At 37.2% G+C, this 19,066-nt stretch overlaps 2 protein-coding genes across 3 annotated transcripts in view; both read left to right on the top strand.

Annotated features, from left to right (window-relative positions):
* LOC137252384 (trafficking protein particle complex subunit 3-like) overlaps window positions 1-5,246 on the top strand; it is a 32,916-nt gene extending 27,670 nt beyond the window's left edge. Inside the window, exon 4 of one of the 2 annotated variants that reach the window (XM_067787997.1) lies at window positions 5,028-5,246. In XM_067787997.1, coding sequence (XP_067644098.1) covers window positions 5,028-5,114 — 87 coding nt within the window. In that variant the 3' untranslated portion in view covers window positions 5,115-5,246. The remainder of the gene's footprint in view (window positions 1-5,027) is intronic. The other variant, XM_067787996.1, reaches the window with a different exon arrangement.
* The window catches only part of LOC137252376 (uncharacterized), an 85,933-nt gene that overhangs the window by 23,179 nt on the left and 43,688 nt on the right, over window positions 1-19,066 (top strand). The window lies entirely within an intron of this gene.

Below are 19,066 nucleotides of genomic sequence, written 5' to 3'. Positions count from 1 at the left end.
TTCCCTTTTTTTATTCTTAATCTTTTATTATTAAATCCAAGGATTTTTCCTTTGTTTATATTAAGAGAATTTGTTAATAAACTGATGTGAGTGAAATTTAATTTAACGGGCTAGTAGTTCTTTGAAATGGAAGGCTAAATACACCTTATTTTGGAGTGGGTGTTGTTCTCCAGGATAATGGTTGATTTCTAGGTGTTTGATCCATAGACTGACCGTCGGACATGACCTGACGCTAGGACTGACGGACTACTGTCAGTAATAGGGAATGCTACTTCAATTGTCGGAGCCCAGTAGCATTCAAATGTAGTTCGCGGGTTGCGGACTAAAGAGGTGGGTCGGCTCCAACTGACAGGACTGTTTCCTCCCGCTATTATCTTTCCTTTTTCCTGTCCACAATCACAGGCATGAACCTTTTTTTTGTCTGTGTATCTGTGTGTGAGAATTTGCGGCAAGAAAAACGACCAACGACGAGCTTAGCCCGGGCTTCCAGCATGCCTGGCCCGCCATGACTTCTCGCCAACGAACTGCGGTTACACAACAAACTTTATATTCCTACCTTGATTTTGACAGAAGAGTTAAGCTTTTGTGCGGTCCTGCTACACAGGTCGTATTCACCTTTTTGTTCTGAAATTTCGGAAAGCTCTTTTCCGTTAAGTATTAAGTGGAAAAGTTCCGGATAAACCGTTAATTTAGAATATTCGGAATACGTTCATTTGATACTACCTCACGAGGTCCGAATATATCAAATAAATATATACAATAATTCCAAATATAAACCGATTCCCCAAATTCTTAAATGGAGACGAATGTTCCGAACATACGGTTAATAGAAGATCGACTTTTAATACGCGCACAAGAATATCGAGAGAAGTGTCAAAAGCAGGATTGGGCCTGTAAACTGTTTAAATTGTTTACAGCAATTGTTTACATGTAAACAATGTAATTGTTTACAAGCTAATTGTTTACGTAAACAATTCATTTTTGTAAACAATTGTAAACAATTAATTTGTTTGCTTTTTTTATGAGTCAGAAACAATCTACTACTAATTAAGCATTTTCACTATTTTTCAAACAGTTTTCCAAGCTTGTAAAAAATAATAAAAAATACGTTTTAATATTTAGTATTTTAATATTTTTAATTCAATTTCACTGTCCGATTCTTCATTGTTTTGGTCAATTTTCATTTTATAATAAATAAAAAGAAACTTTTTGGACCTTTCAAATCGACCTGTTTGACTTGACAGTTTACAATATAAGTTGAAATGACATATGCTGGTAAATGTTTACAATTGTTTACATTATTTATAATTGTTTACAATGAAAGTGTAAACAATCCAAAAAATGTAAACGCCCAACCCTGGTCAAAAGACGCGTATTGAGCTCGTTGACAATAATTCGAAGGCGGAAATAAAAATTTTAGCTCGTTCAAAAGATATTGACGAAAAACCGAAAAATGGCCCCGGGTTGCGTTGGCGGCCTTCAGCCGAGCTTATAAAAAATTACCCTGGCCGGTCCACCAATGAGATGGGATCAAAATTAAATGCGTGAAAAATCCCTTTGTACACAAAATCTTTTTCAGTGCACAAAAACAACTTCAACTGCAAATATCTCCGAACAGAGATAAAATTTTTCTTTTCCGCCTTCGGATTATGGTTGTCGAGGTCACCTCTTTCGATATTTTTGGACGCGTATTAGCAGTAGACTCCTGTTCTAGACTTCTACCTGAATAAGTTAACATGCCCAATCAGTACATTTCATTATGGCATCTCCATTATTTACTAATGACATTTTTACGTGAAGCGATTTAATAGTCGAGGTATTGACGTTGATCGACGAATTTCGAATTGGTTTAGGTTTTGGTATATTTATAGGTTTACGAAAGTGCACGATTTTTTGGTGTCCTCACTTTTCAATGTTCAGCCATACTAATGGATCATGGCATAGTTAATAAATTCACTATAAAATTAAAAAAAAATGTTCTAAGGAATTATGCAGTTCAGTACTTACCCGGTATTTGTAAACTGATTGCTTCCTATTTCTACTACTAATATTTTTCGAAGATTCGCAAAGAAACAACACAGTTAACGGTTGTCAATTCGATTTGGGAGTAAAATGGCCACAGTTATCAAAAAATTTGTCTGTCGAGCAAACCTATTGTGATTGAATCATGGTTTCGAACTTGTACTCAAGTGTGGTTCTCTAATTGGACTTAAATGTAAGATTCCAATACTGAAGTATATACACAAAAAAACAAAACAAGCATAAGATATTTTTTATTTATAAAGCTTCATTACTGCTACTAACCAGGTATTTATTTCTCACGAAAAACAGCTGTTGAGTTTGGTGGTACGACCTTGGATAAGTTTTTTTTAACTCCACCTCAACTACATATCCAATGTAGGATATCAACTGTGTTGTAAATTTCTCAAAATCTCTCAAACGTTGGAGAATAATTTGAGAATGACGTTGAATATCAACTCCAGAACTAAGTATTCATATTGTAACGAATTTACTGCAATTCTGCTTATTTGCAACCTTCTGCTAACGTTCGAATGACTAAACTGTTGAATAAATAACTCCAATATTCGATAATGCAAAATGACCTTTATTAGACTACTTTCAAAATATCACTTCTATTGCTCGACAGATAGCGTGCTTAATCAAACTGATTGTCGTGCCTCAACTGTTGCTGCTTTTAAAGTGTTTTTTGTTTACTCGTTGATATATTTCTAGGCGGTTCTATTCTAGAATTTACTAGTTAGTTATACCTATATGACACTACTTTATTTTCTCTGTATTTTTCTTGTATTTTCTCTTATATTTTTTGTCGCCCTCCCTCCTAATACGGCTTCAGTTCTGGTGTAAGTGTGTAATCTATATTTCAAAAAACTAACGAAATGCAAGAAAAATACAATCTAGTTCATTAAAAACAAAAGAGTCAGTTTGTATTTCGATAGGTTTTTGTGACATTTGGTCGTTTTTTCTTTATCTTTTCTGACAAATGAAAATTTTTGTTTTTAGTTTGAAAATTTTGTGCATAAAAACACAACTAAAATCAACTTTCTTCTGGAAAAAAGCGCACCATCAGAGACCGAAATCATTTTCCCGTGTTATTTTCATCGTTTTTATTGTTAGAAATGTTAATAGAAAATATATTTTAAAACATAAACAAAGACATGCCAAACTCACTAATTTTGATGGAAATAGTGGTCTCGTTTTCTCATGGTAAAAATTATTTTTGTATTTTGAAGTTCCGATGAAGTTTCGTCAGTTTTTCTAGCTTGGAGTCCAAGACAAAATAAAGTAGTGTCATATAGGCATTAGCAGCTATAAAATTACCAACTATAACTACGTTTATAGCTTCTCATATGCGCGTGTATATGTGAGTGTTCCTTGCACAAACTATTCCCTACTTTTGAGCGCATCTCAGATAAGACATATACATGTGTTTGTGTGTTTTCTCTCCCCTGCGTGTACGTACATATGTTTAGACATAATGATTGATTCGTTTATGTAGATACAAGTGACTGCCTGCTTTATTGTTGTGACGTCAGACGGAGAGGCTGAAAAATGCCTAATGCACCATAATTGCTGCCGTCGCAGCAATCGTGTGTCCGTAGACTAAAAACAGCCCCGTTCTGGAACCGTCGCCCACCCCGGCACCACTTTCGCATTACTTCAGGGTGGCGTTCCATATTTCTCATTTTTTAATAGCCTAATGTTGTCCCTGCGTCCAGGTTCCCGCTATTTGCTCTGAGTGTCCATTTAATCGCCACTGCTTCGCATGCGCATTTCTCTGCGCTCCCTCTCAGCATCCATCAGGCGTGTCATTACTATAAATGCTATTTTGCTCACTGCAGTCCAGCACTCTTCCCTGTTGCACATATGTGATACTAAATTTCTCGTGGTAGGTTCCTCCCCAAAGACTCCATGGCAGATGAGTCTTTCTTCGTGGAAACGGGGGCAGTGGAACATGACGTGTTCTGCGTTTTCTAACTTCGTGGTACACATTGGGCAATGAGGATCTTCCTCTATCCTACGCTTCCATAAATACTCTTTGAAACCGCCATGTCCACTCATTATCTGCGTGAGATGGTAGTTCAGTTCGCAGTGCTTCCGCTCATTCCATTGAGCTACGTTCCAAACTAGTGTGAAAGTCCAACGCCCTTTACTCGAGGCCTCCCACCGTTCTTCCCACTTAGCTATTGTTTGTATCCTTTCTCTTTTCTTGTCTTCTTCAGATGGTCGCTCGATATTAGTGTTATACAGATCGGCCATTTCGCTTGCCAGTAAGTCCACTGGGATTTTCCGGGTTAGAACCAGGATCGCGTCGTCGGACACCGTCCGATAAGCACTTGCTATTCTTAAAGAATCAAGTCGGTACGCTGCTAATATATATTTTTGATGGGTCTGTTTAGATCCATACCACACTGGTGCTGCGTATAGTATTATTGAGCTGGTTACTGTGGACAATAGCTGACGTGTAGCTTCGCTCGGACCACCAATGCTAGGCATTATTCGCATAAGTGATCCAATAACTTTGGTAATTTTCTCCCCAACCGCTCTGAGGTGCTCTTTGAAAGTTAACTTAGAGTCAATGTGCACTCCTAAGTATTTTAAGGAAACCTTTGAGGTGATTTGATGATCCCCGATAGTTAAGACTAACTCTTCTCTCTGGCTCTGGTTTCATTTACTTAGTATCAGACTAGTGATGTGAGTATCAGTGTCACTAATATTCGTCACAATATACATATTTCTCTAAGGCTAGAGAAATATTTTTTTCAAGTTTCTTGGGCAAACAATCCTGTTGTTGCCGTTCCCAAAAAATATCTAGATAAGAAAGGCGGCCTTCAACTGTAACTGAAAAGCTGCTCTGTAGTAAGCAAACTTAATTTAAGCTTAGCTTAACCAACTACTGAAAAACCGGACCTAAGTTGAGGAGGAAAATTTGATTTTATCGACCAAACTGGCAAAGTTAAACCTCTTCCAACTTTTACTGAAATATGTATATCTGTATTTAATTTCAGGATCAACTAAAAGGTGATAATGTAACAGAACTTCGTATAAAATTTGTACGCCGCTTAGAAGATGCAATACCTGCAGGCGAGGATTAGAATGCATTAACACATCAGTATTTAAACAATGTTTTTCCAACATTTCATAGTGTGCTTTTATGTTAAGTTATTATTTTAAATAAATATATATATATTGAATATACATAAATCTTATAAATTTAAACGAGCAATTCTTGTATATTTGTATTAGGGCTGTGAACTGCATCCGGATTTTTCAACTATCCGGATAAACCGGATATTCGAATAACCGGATAGCTAAGCAAAAAATCCGGATATCCGGATGTCCGGATACTTAAATGGAAAATCCGGATATCCGTATATCCGGATACTGGAATATAAAACTTGAATATATGCATATGAGAATTGAACGAAGCAAACATCGAGAAATCATTCACAAAATATGTTTATAGATTATTAAATTAACGTGAAAAATTAAAAAGCTACAATTTTACAAACATCAACAATTTCACAAAGCGTCCATTTAAACTAATAATGAGTGCTAAAATAGTCAGCAAGATTTGGGATCATTTCCAAAAAAGTGAAAATAAGAACAGTGCCGTTTGTTTATATTGTGAAAAAACGCTACAAAACAAAGGATCGACATCAAGTCTATGGAGCCACTATCGGTTTTTCCATCTTCAAGAGAACGGTATGGACGCAGCTTTTCTCTCTGAATCTGCGCCAGAATATAAGCTGAGTCGCAGTTCATCACAAAGTAATTTTGATCACAATTCGGAATGTTCAGAACCCCCAATGAAGAAAGTTGGAACATCACGCGTAATTCAAACTGTTCGCAATAAGTACATATATTTCCAAATAACGTGAAGAGATAATAACACAAGCCTTGGCTAATATGATTGTTGTTGACTTATTGCCTATTTCATTGGTGGATTGTGATGGATTCAAGAAGTTTGTTAATGTCATCGAACCAGAGTATGTAATTCCTTGTCGCAAAACAATTTCCGGTAGAATTCAAGCCATACATAACGGTGAAATAGAGAAAGTTAAGACAATTCTCAGTTCAGCATCTGATATAGCTTTGACCACTGATTTCTGGACATCAAGAGCCACCCGATCCTATATGGGACTTACAGCGCATTATTTAGATTCTAATTGGACTCCTCGCTCTCCTTGCTCACCGAAGAAATGACTGGAAGCCGCACAGCTGAGAATTTAGAAGACTTGCTTCGAGATGGCATTGAAGAATGGGATATCAAAGAAAAAGTCCCAACTATTGTACACAACAACGCGAAAAATATAACAAATGCTGTTCGGGGTTAGAGTCCTGATATAACCAGTCAGTGCACATACACTTCAATTGAGTGCTAATTTAGGTATGAAACTACCGGAATGTTGTGGAGTCATCCAAAAGGTTTGGAAACTGGTGATGAGTTTAAATCATTCGAGTAAACGTACATGTGCTCCCGAGAAACATTTAATACAAACTGAAAAGACAGTTAAAAAACTAATCCAAAGTTGTCCAACTAAATGGAATTCAGTTCTTTTTATGTTGGAAAGAGTTAAAGAGCTTAGATCTTCTATTGTTGCAGTAATTGCTGATCGTTCAATTTTCAACAATAAGGCAGCTCAAAATATCGCAATTTCGGACAGTGACTGAAATGCAGTTGATGTTCTAATAGATTTACTCATCCTTCCGAAATTGCGACAAATGTGCTTAGCAGTGACAGCGAGATTAAAATTTCTAAAGTGAAACCCATCATTCATAAAATTTTTAATAAGCATCTGAAATTTAAAAACACTGATACGAGGATGGCAAAAACATTCAAAGAAAAAGTAGCTGCAGACTTGAGAAGACGTTTTTCTTTGTAAGCATTGAAGATCCATCTCTGGAAAATATCAGTATTGCACATATGGCGAGTTGTCTTGAACCGAGTTTCAAGCAGTTGAAGCACGTTGAGACCGATGCTTTTCGTAGCAAAATAAAAAAAAGGTGCAATAAAATGGGTACTGCTGATATGAATGCCCAAGAAGAAGCTCCGGAAAACAGTGATCTCACGGCCATGGATATACTCCTAAATGATAATGACAGTGACACAAGGGAGGAAGACGAGTTTCAGCGCTACTCATTCGAAGAACAAATAAACCACAATCTCAGTGCCAGCAATTGGTTGCAAGACCATGAAAAAATATATCCCAATCTGTCGAAAATCGCCAAAAGATATCTTGCGGTACCTGCCACTTCAACAACTTCTGAAGGAGTATTTTTATTGCTGGATATGTAGTTCGTCGGGAAATGATATCGGCACTTGTTTTCTTACACCTGAAAAAGAAGAAAATAGTTTAACATCATATTACATATTTCTCAATACGAGCCTTTTTTGTATTCACTGTTAATTGATTTAAATGCCCCACGAATTTATTTTTATTAATGTTAAATAAGCATATATGGTACATCAATTTGTTACTTTCACTGGATATCCAAAAATACGGTTATTAACGGATCTTCATAAATCCGGATATCCCGATAGTTTCACCAACGAATATTAACCGGATATCCATGCCGTACGGATTTTATCCGTGTCAGCGGATATCCGTATGGATATGCGGAAAATCGAATATGCGGATAGTCCCAGCCCTAATTTGTATGTTTGTATAGCCGAACGATCTCGGGAACGGATAAACCGATTTAAATGAAATTTGGCACATAGATAATGTATTACCTTCTAAAACTTTCTACCTAGGTGTTGCCACTCAAATGTTTCACAAAGTTGCCACCTATTCGAAATTAAAAAAAATATATATATGCCGATATGGGTATCAAACCAAAGGTATTTCACTCCGCATTCCAATAGGGACATTTTTGAGTAGGTTTGCCATTTAGGGTTGCCACCTATTCGAAATTAAAAAAAATTGCATGCGATATGCCGATATGGGTATGAAACGAAAGGTATTTCACTCCGCATTACAATTTTGAGTAGGGTTGCCACCTATTCGAAAAAAAAAACAAGTAAAGGTGTATAAGTTCGGTTGTAACCGAACATTATATACTCAGCGTGAGCTTCAATTGTACATTTCATTTCAGATAAATTACGTTTCTACATAACACGTGGCACCGCCCGTTTAAAAAAAATGTCTCCCCATTTCCTCTTACAATAAAACTTGATAAGTGAAGTATCATGATTCAAAACAATTTTTTGCTAAGTTATAGCTTATTATTCTAGTCTACTACCCTTTTAAACTTGTTTTATATCTAAGTTGCCGTGGCCTTTAACCGATCTCCTCCATTTTTTTCTAGAAATATTTCTTGCTATAGGAAAAATTTGTGTACCCAATTTTATTACGATCCGTTAATTTTTCTTCGAGTTATGGCTCCCGAAACATAGAAAATTGCTTAGTCATAAAAGGGGCGGTGCCACGCCCATTTTCAAAATTTTTAGTGTTTTCCAATTTAATGTTATTCAATTTAGAAAGAAAAAATCTATTGATACAAAGCTCTTTTTGGCTAAGATATAGCTTATTATTTTCGTCTACGACCCTTCTAAAAATCTTTTATATAAAAGTGGGCGTGGTCCTTAACCGATTTCGTTAATTTTCTTCAAAGCATTCCTTATAGTAATGGTAACCTCTCTGCGAATTTTGTTACGATGGGTTTAACGATATTTGATTTATGATTAATAACATTTGTAAAGTTGATGTTATCACAAGTGGGCGGGCCACGCCCATTTTAAAAAATTGTTTCAAATTTTTATCACGAGTCTCAATATCAGTCCACATGTCAAATTTCAACATTCTAGGTGTATTATTTATTAAATAATCAGATTTTTGTGTTTTCCAAAATGTTATATGTATAAAAAGTGGGCGTGGTTATCATCCGATTTCGCTCATTTCAATACCAATCTATTCTGGATCCAGATAAGCTCGTGCACCAAATTTGGTGAAGATATCTCAATATTTACTCAAGTTATCGTGTTAACGGACATGGCTCAATCAAATTTTTTTTCAATACTGATGATTTTGATATGTGGAAGTCTATATCTATCTCGATTCCCCTATACATGTACAACCAACCGTTACACAATCAAAGTTAATATACTCTGTGTGCAAAGCACGCACCATCAGAGACCGAAATCATTTTCCCGTGTTATTTTCATCGTTTTTATTGTTAGAAATGTTAATAGAAAATATATTTTAAAACATAAACAAAGACATGCCAAACTCACTAATTTTGATGGAAATAGTGGTCTCGTTTTCTCATGGTAAAAATTATTTTTGTATTTTGAAGTTCCGATGAAGTTTCGTCAGTTTTTCTAGCTTGGAATCCAAGACAAAATAAAGTAGTGTCATATAGGCATTAGCAGCTATAAAATTACCAACTATAACTACGTTTATAGCTTCTCATATGCGCGTGTATATGTGAGTGTTCCTTGCACAAACTATTCCCTACTTTTGAGCGCATCTCAGATAAGACATATACATGTGTTTGTGTGTTTTCTCTCCCCTGCGTGTACGTACATATGTTTAGACATAATGATTGATTCGTTTATGTAGATACAAGTGACTGCCTGCTTTATTGTTGTGACGTCAGACGGAGAGGCTGAAAAATGCCTAATGCACCATAATTGCTGCCGTCGCAGCAATCGTGTGTCCGTAGACTAAAAACAGCCCCGTTCTGGAACCGTCGCCCACCCCGGCACCACTTTCGCATTACTTCAGGGTGGCGTTCCATATTTCTCATTTTTTAATAGCCTAATGTTGTCCCTGCGTCCAGGTTCCCGCTATTTGCTCTGAGTGTCCATTTAATCGCCACTGCTTCGCATGCGCATTTCTCTGCGCTCCCTCTCAGCATCCATCAGGCGTGTCATTACTATAAATGCTATTTTGCTCACTGCAGTCCAGCACTCTTCCCTGTTGCACATATGTGATACTAAATTTCTCGTGGTAGGTTCCTCCCCAAAGACTCCATGGCAGATGAGTCTTTCTTCGTGGAAACGGGGGCAGTGGAACATGACGTGTTCTGCGTTTTCTAACTTCGTGGTACACATTGGGCAATGAGGATCTTCCTCTATCCTACGCTTCCATAAATACTCTTTGAAACCGCCATGTCCACTCATTATCTGCGTGAGATGGTAGTTCAGTTCGCAGTGCTTCCGCTCATTCCATTGAGCTACGTTCCAAACTAGTGTGAAAGTCCAACGCCCTTTACTCGAGGCCTCCCACCGTTCTTCCCACTTAGCTATTGTTTGTATCCTTTCTCTTTTCTTGTCTTCTTCAGATGGTCGCTCGATATTAGTGTTATACAGATCGGCCATTTCGCTTGCCAGTAAGTCCACTGGGATTTTCCGGGTTAGAACCAGGATCGCGTCGTCGGACACCGTCCGATAAGCACTTGCTATTCTTAAAGAATCAAGTCGGTACGCTGCTAATATATATTTTTGATGGGTCTGTTTAGATCCATACCACACTGGTGCTGCGTATAGTATTATTGAGCTGGTTACTGTGGACAATAGCTGACGTGTAGCTTCGCTCGGACCACCAATGCTAGGCATTATTCGCATAAGTGATCCAATAACTTTGGTAATTTTCTCCCCAACCGCTCTGAGGTGCTCTTTGAAAGTTAACTTAGAGTCAATGTGCACTCCTAAGTATTTTAAGGAAACCTTTGAGGTGATTTGATGATCCCCGATAGTTAAGACTAACTCTTCTCTCTGGCTCTGGTTTCATTTACTTAGTATCAGACTAGTGATGTGAGTATCAGTGTCACTAATATTCGTCACAATATACATATTTCTCTAAGGCTAGAGAAATATTTTTTTCAAGTTTCTTGGGCAAACAATCCTGTTGTTGCCGTTCCCAAAAAATATCTAGATAAGAAAGGCGGCCTTCAACTGTAACTGAAAAGCTGCTCTGTAGTAAGCAAACTTAATTTAAGCTTAGCTTAACCAACTACTGAAAAACCGTACCTAAGTTGAGGAGGAAAATTTGATTTTATCGACCAAACTGGCAAAGTTAAACCTCTTCCAACTTTTACTGAAATATGTATATCTGTATTTAATTTCAGGATCAACTAAAAGGTGATAATGTAACAGAACTTCGTATAAAATTTGTACGCCGCTTAGAAGATGCAATACCTGCAGGCGAGGATTAGAATGCATTAACACATCAGTATTTAAACAATGTTTTTCCAACATTTCATAGTGTGCTTTTATGTTAAGTTATTATTTTAAATAAATATATATATATTGAATATACATAAATCTTATAAATTTAAACGAGCAATTCTTGTATATTTGTATTAGGGCTGTGAACTGCATCCGGATTTTTCAACTATCCGGATAAACCGGATATTCGAATAACCGGATAGCTAAGCAAAAAATCCGGATATCCGGATGTCCGGATACTTAAATGGAAAATCCGGATATCCGTATATCCGGATACTGGAATATAAAACTTGAATATATGCATATGAGAATTGAACGAAGCAAACATCGAGAAATCATTCACAAAATATGTTTATAGATTATTAAATTAACGTGAAAAATTAAAAAGCTACAATTTTACAAACATCAACAATTTCACAAAGCGTCCATTTAAACTAATAATGAGTGCTAAAATAGTCAGCAAGATTTGGGATCATTTCCAAAAAAGTGAAAATAAGAACAGTGCCGTTTGTTTATATTGTGAAAAAACGCTACAAAACAAAGGATCGACATCAAGTCTATGGAGCCACTATCGGTTTTTCCATCTTCAAGAGAACGGTATGGACGCAGCTTTTCTCTCTGAATCTGCGCCAGAATATAAGCTGAGTCGCAGTTCATCACAAAGTAATTTTGATCACAATTCGGAATGTTCAGAACCCCCAATGAAGAAAGTTGGAACATCACGCGTAATTCAAACTGTTCGCAATAAGTACATATATTTCCAAATAACGTGAAGAGATAATAACACAAGCCTTGGCTAATATGATTGTTGTTGACTTATTGCCTATTTCATTGGTGGATTGTGATGGATTCAAGAAGTTTGTTAATGTCATCGAACCAGAGTATGTAATTCCTTGTCGCAAAACAATTTCCGGTAGAATTCAAGCCATACATAACGGTGAAATAGAGAAAGTTAAGACAATTCTCAGTTCAGCATCTGATATAGCTTTGACCACTGATTTCTGGACATCAAGAGCCACCCGATCCTATATGGGACTTACAGCGCATTATTTAGATTCTAATTGGACTCCTCGCTCTCCTTGCTCACCGAAGAAATGACTGGAAGCCGCACAGCTGAGAATTTAGAAGACTTGCTTCGAGATGGCATTGAAGAATGGGATATCAAAGAAAAAGTCCCAACTATTGTACACAACAACGCGAAAAATATAACAAATGCTGTTCGGGGTTAGAGTCCTGATATAACCAGTCAGTGCACATACACTTCAATTGAGTGCTAATTTAGGTATGAAACTACCGGAATGTTGTGGAGTCATCCAAAAGGTTTGGAAACTGGTGATGAGTTTAAATCATTCGAGTAAACGTACATGTGCTCCCGAGAAACATTTAATACAAACTGAAAAGACAGTTAAAAAACTAATCCAAAGTTGTCCAACTAAATGGAATTCAGTTCTTTTTATGTTGGAAAGAGTTAAAGAGCTTAGATCTTCTATTGTTGCAGTAATTGCTGATCGTTCAATTTTCAACAATAAGGCAGCTCAAAATATCGCAATTTCGGACAGTGACTGAAATGCAGTTGATGTTCTAATAGATTTACTCATCCTTCCGAAATTGCGACAAATGTGCTTAGCAGTGACAGCGAGATTAAAATTTCTAAAGTGAAACCCATCATTCATAAAATTTTTAATAAGCATCTGAAATTTAAAAACACTGATACGAGGATGGCAAAAACATTCAAAGAAAAAGTAGCTGCAGACTTGAGAAGACGTTTTTCTTTGTAAGCATTGAAGATCCATCTCTGGAAAATATCAGTATTGCACATATGGCGAGTTGTCTTGAACCGAGTTTCAAGCAGTTGAAGCACGTTGAGACCGATGCTTTTCGTAGCAAAATAAAAAAAAGGTGCAATAAAATGGGTACTGCTGATATGAATGCCCAAGAAGAAGCTCCGGAAAACAGTGATCTCACGGCCATGGATATACTCCTAAATGATAATGACAGTGACACAAGGGAGGAAGACGAGTTTCAGCGCTACTCATTCGAAGAACAAATAAACCACAATCTCAGTGCCAGCAATTGGTTGCAAGACCATGAAAAAATATATCCCAATCTGTCGAAAATCGCCAAAAGATATCTTGCGGTACCTGCCACTTCAACAACTTCTGAAGGAGTATTTTTATTGCTGGATATGTAGTTCGTCGGGAAATGATATCGGCACTTGTTTTCTTACACCTGAAAAAGAAGAAAATAGTTTAACATCATATTACATATTTCTCAATACGAGCCTTTTTTGTATTCACTGTTAATTGATTTAAATGCCCCACGAATTTATTTTTATTAATGTTAAATAAGCATATATGGTACATCAATTTGTTACTTTCACTGGATATCCAAAAATACGGTTATTAACGGATCTTCATAAATCCGGATATCCCGATAGTTTCACCAACGAATATTAACCGGATATCCATGCCGTACGGATTTTATCCGTGTCAGCGGATATCCGTATGGATATGCGGAAAATCGAATATGCGGATAGTCCCAGCCCTAATTTGTATGTTTGTATAGCCGAACGATCTCGGGAACGGATAAACCGATTTAAATGAAATTTGGCACATAGATAATGTATTACCTTCTAAAACTTTCTACCTAGGTGTTGCCACTCAAATGTTTCACAAAGTTGCCACCTATTCGAAATTAAAAAAAATATATATATGCCGATATGGGTATCAAACCAAAGGTATTTCACTCCGCATTCCAATAGGGACATTTTTGAGTAGGTTTGCCATTTAGGGTTGCCACCTATTCGAAATTAAAAAAAATTGCATGCGATATGCCGATATGGGTATGAAACGAAAGGTATTTCACTCCGCATTACAATTTTGAGTAGGGTTGCCACCTATTCGAAAAAAAAAACAAGTAAAGGTGTATAAGTTCGGTTGTAACCGAACATTATATACTCAGCGTGAGCTTCAATTGTACATTTCATTTCAGATAAATTACGTTTCTACATAACACGTGGCACCGCCCGTTTAAAAAAAATGTCTCCCCATTTCCTCTTACAATAAAACTTGATAAGTGAAGTATCATGATTCAAAACAATTTTTTGCTAAGTTATAGCTTATTATTCTAGTCTACTACCCTTTTAAACTTGTTTTATATCTAAGTTGCCGTGGCCTTTAACCGATCTCCTCCATTTTTTTCTAGAAATATTTCTTGCTATAGGAAAAATTTGTGTACCCAATTTTATTACGATCCGTTAATTTTTCTTCGAGTTATGGCTCCCGAAACATAGAAAATTGCTTAGTCATAAAAGGGGCGGTGCCACGCCCATTTTCAAAATTTTTAGTGTTTTCCAATTTAATGTTATTCAATTTAGAAAGAAAAAATCTATTGATACAAAGCTCTTTTTGGCTAAGATATAGCTTATTATTTTCGTCTACGACCCTTCTAAAAATCTTTTATATAAAAGTGGGCGTGGTCCTTAACCGATTTCGTTAATTTTCTTCAAAGCATTCCTTATAGTAATGGTAACCTCTCTGCGAATTTTGTTACGATGGGTTTAACGATATTTGATTTATGATTAATAACATTTGTAAAGTTGATGTTATCACAAGTGGGCGGGCCACGCCCATTTTAAAAAATTGTTTCAAATTTTTATCACGAGTCTCAATATCAGTCCACATGTCAAATTTCAACATTCTAGGTGTATTATTTATTAAATAATCAGATTTTTGTGTTTTCCAAAATGTTATATGTATAAAAAGTGGGCGTGGTTATCATCCGATTTCGCTCATTTCAATACCAATCTATTCTGGATCCAGATAAGCTCGTGCACCAAATTTGGTGAAGATATCTCAATATTTACTCAAGTTATCGTGTTAACGGACATGGCTCAATCAAATTTTTTTTCAATACTGATGATTTTGATATGTGGAAGTCTATATCTATCTCGATTCCCCTATACATGTACAACCAACCGTTACACAATCAAAGTTAATATACTCTGTGTGCAAAGCACGCTGAGTATAAAAACAGGCGCTTTCGATGTCAGCTTAACACGGGCTTTGCATCACCCAATTCACCAAGTTATTAAAACAAAAAACTAAAAGAAAAGTTATATAATAAATTTATATGCTCACTTTGCATATTTTTTTTTTAAAGATTAATAATGAACAATGAATTCAAATAAAATGACCCACAAGTTTTCAAATTGTCCTCAAGTGGTTAAAAAAAGCAAAATACCCAACAAAAGGTGCCGATTTTTTAAAGAATTTTATATTGCGATTGGCTGAAAGAATAAGCGAAATCAGTGATGCAAAATCATTTAGTAAATTCTAGGGGCATAAACACTCCTTTGTAATGGTTCTTACCTCATACTTAAGTTGAGGATATATTTACTTATGAGAAAGGTTTGAAACTGTACTTGGACTTCCATTCAAACGCCTGTTGTTTATTTGTGAAACTATACAATAGCGACTGAAATATTAACTTTGATTTTCACACTTCATCCTTCAACACCCAAGACTCCCAGTTTGACATTTCCTTTAGTTGGCGGTCCTATCCAAAACTAGTCCCTGATTATAGTCTATCAACCAAGTTTAAATATCACCTACACGTTACGGCTCCTTTTACAAATGTGAATACGTAGGCACATATATTTACCAGGTGAAGCTTTGTCCTTCGCAAGAACACTCAAAGTGGTGAAGCAAAAGCTTTCCCAAGACAGTCGAACTAATGACCGCGTGTGCTACTACCCTAATGTAATGGACAGTCGAACTAGTCTGAAGCTACGCGGTCATCCATAATGAACTCTTATATCATAAGGCCGGAAAACAGCAGTTAAAATTTTTCAACTCAAAATCGGTCGACTTTCATTATAAAATAACGTTTTGATTTAACGAAGACTATTGAAATCAATCTTGTGAACACAAACGTCTGCAAACTTTGGTGTACATTTTAAAAATTTTATCCAGGGTCCTTGTAAAATTTTAATTATGTAGATGCGCCGAGGATTATACGATGAGTAACGCAATGACATGCACTTAGACTGCTTATGATTTCGAGGGCGGCATCCTTGGCCGAATAGTCCCTCCCTAACGTTTCAAGGTGTTTCTCTGGTGTAGCTCGGCAGCATAGCGCCCGTTAGAAAGTCTTCGGAGCTACAAGTAGAGCTTATAGGAAAGTGACGTCGAGGAAGATACATATGAGTTCGAAGTCGCAGTCCCATAGCTCTGTGCTGGCATATTGTGTGAGGGTCAGGAGGCGTGGTAGCGACTGGTGGTCGGGATTGCTACTGTTTGCACATCGGGAATTGCAGCTCTTAATCAACGGAAATTGTATCGAAAAAACTGGATGCGCCCTGTGCCACGAGAGTCATGAGTATTAATAGACCATTAATAGCAACCGTAAGTCGCCTTTGTGCGTGACCGCCAAGGAGCCACAAATGATTTAAACAAATTGTGTTCGCGACGATTATTAGGAGTTAACCCCAGGTGAAACTACGCTTTGCAGGATATATACAGATAAAAGTGTGACCATATTATATAGTATCTCTATTTCTTTTCAGCATACGCAGCTGTACCAATTCCAAAGACCGGGGTAGGGTTCTATGTGTCTCGTTGATTTCCTTAAATATATACAAACAAAACCTTTCCTAAATATTATTTTTTTAAATAGAAAAATCAAGCTTTTTAAAGTAAGAACATCGGCGTACGCCGGCGCGCCGCCCACGCCGCCGCCGTCGGTATATAATAGAGCCTACGCCGCCGCCACCGATAAAGTGATCGGCTTAAATCTCTAATTTGTTTGAATGTGAAAAGTACATGGCTTTTGTAACGTTTTGCCTTGTTACTTAGGTTAGGTTAGGTTTGTAAGAGCGTGGAAGCCTGCAAAAAAAATGGTTTTTCAAAAATGGCACTTAAAAAGTTATTCGCGATTGCTCTCTATATACCTATTTGATAAAAATTTATGAAAATAGTACTTCGAAACAATTCGAATCTAACAGCAACTTAGCGGCTTCACTTTCCGTTTAACACCTAAACATTTGTTGGCATGTCTTTACTGTTGTTGTTGTAGCGATAGACACTCCCCAAATATTTCTGGGAGTGTTATCAATGTTGATGGTCTTTTTCCGAGTAGATATAGATCCGGTATATTCCGGTAACACACAATACTTCATGAAGCAGTGTTGTGGAATGCAAGGAAGCATTGGAAAAACTTCGCTCAGGCCGGGCCATACATCTATACTGGACTCTCGGTCATAATAGAAGCTAACGATAAGGCTGATGAGTTGGCAAATGGTGCAACAATCACTGAAACGACAATCCGTTTGGAAGAAATTAAAAAAAGACAAGAACTGCATATGATCTATCAAGCAGGAAAGGCGTGGATAAAAGCGCGGAGCTGCAAAATTTCTAAGATCATGTGCACAGCCTACGATATTGGACTCACAAAGTGGTTCATATCTCTGAAGAGCGAATACTTAAGGCTCTCGATGGGCATACTAACTGGACACTGCCTTCTGTCGTCACATGCTTATAAGTTAGGTCTCGTCAGTAACAGCAGGTGTAGGAAGTGCGAGCTGCAGTAAGAAACTGTTGAGCACGTTCTGTGTTCGTTTCCTGCGCTCGCCAAGTCACGGGTCCAGTTATTAGTGGCGGCAGAGTTGCCAGATCTCGAGGTAGCAATTAAGCTAGACCCTAGAAAACTTCTAGTATTTGCCAAGAGGACGGAGTTACTCTATAACATAAATCCTGGTACCTGATTGCGGTTCTTCAGTTGGTTGTCAAACAAATTCTGGTGATACTATGGACACAATCGGTCTATGTGAGATCTTTATTGACCGGCCAGTTCAACCTAACCTAACCTCCGGTAACAAGCATCATTAAGGTACCTGTCCGACCATCCCAGGAATGATTTAATATGACCACATTGAATATTCTAAGACATCCTTTTGGAAAAAGTTACATAGGGGCCCTTCGCTATGGACTTGCCATTCAACAACACGTTTAACTTGTTTTGACAATTCCTTCCTGCGAAGGCTATGGAATCCGATGAATAAGTTACGCCGACGACATTGTTATTATTGTACGAGGGAGTTTATAAAGCATTATCTGCTTTAAATTAAACGAAGGTGTGGAGCTTAGGATAAGACTAAGCAATAATTTGACCAAGAGCAATAGATGCGTTGAAGTTATCTTCGCAAAACCCCTTTACATTTGATAACTGAAGAGGCGGCCAAACGAACACTTCATTCGAACGCTGTTTATAGCGAAACGGGGCATTGGCGGGAGAAAATTCATTGCGATCCGAAATGTAGAGAAGCTCAAGATCACGAACCGATTGACCAAGTTCCCAAGGACGACAGCATTAAGATCACTAAAAGAGGTTTGAAACGAACTTACAAAGTCTTAAAGTGAATGATTTTCAGACGAATCATGCTATATACTGATTGGTTCGTGTTCTACGGTTGCCAGATTAAAGCTTTATTATGAGCAGCTTATCGGTAAGATCTATGTAGAAGCAGGAAATAGGGTTTATCTAACGACAAATCTAGTATAAGTGTACTTTATTACTCGCCAGCTCAACTCAAGATCATGAGTTATCGAAGGGACCAGATGAGATTGAGGCAGTTTCCCAGCATTCAGGCGCGGGAGCCGAAATAAATCTGCAACGTGGTTAGTTCAATGAGACCATCAATATGCTAAGCGATATTCAAGCCGTACTTCTAGGCTTTATCTTAATTGGAGATAAAGTTCTCACTAGTCTTTGATTGCGTGGAATATAAGTTTAGGATCACGCAATTAATTTCGATTAGACTGGATTTCAGACCATAGAGGGGTGAATGTGAATGAGCAGGCAGAAAGACTAGTC

This window comes from Eurosta solidaginis, chromosome 5, assembly GCF_040869045.1.
Source record: "Eurosta solidaginis isolate ZX-2024a chromosome 5, ASM4086904v1, whole genome shotgun sequence".
Classification (NCBI taxonomy): domain Eukaryota; kingdom Metazoa; phylum Arthropoda; class Insecta; order Diptera; family Tephritidae; genus Eurosta; species Eurosta solidaginis.
This window is presented reverse-complemented; position numbering and strand designations above follow the sequence as displayed.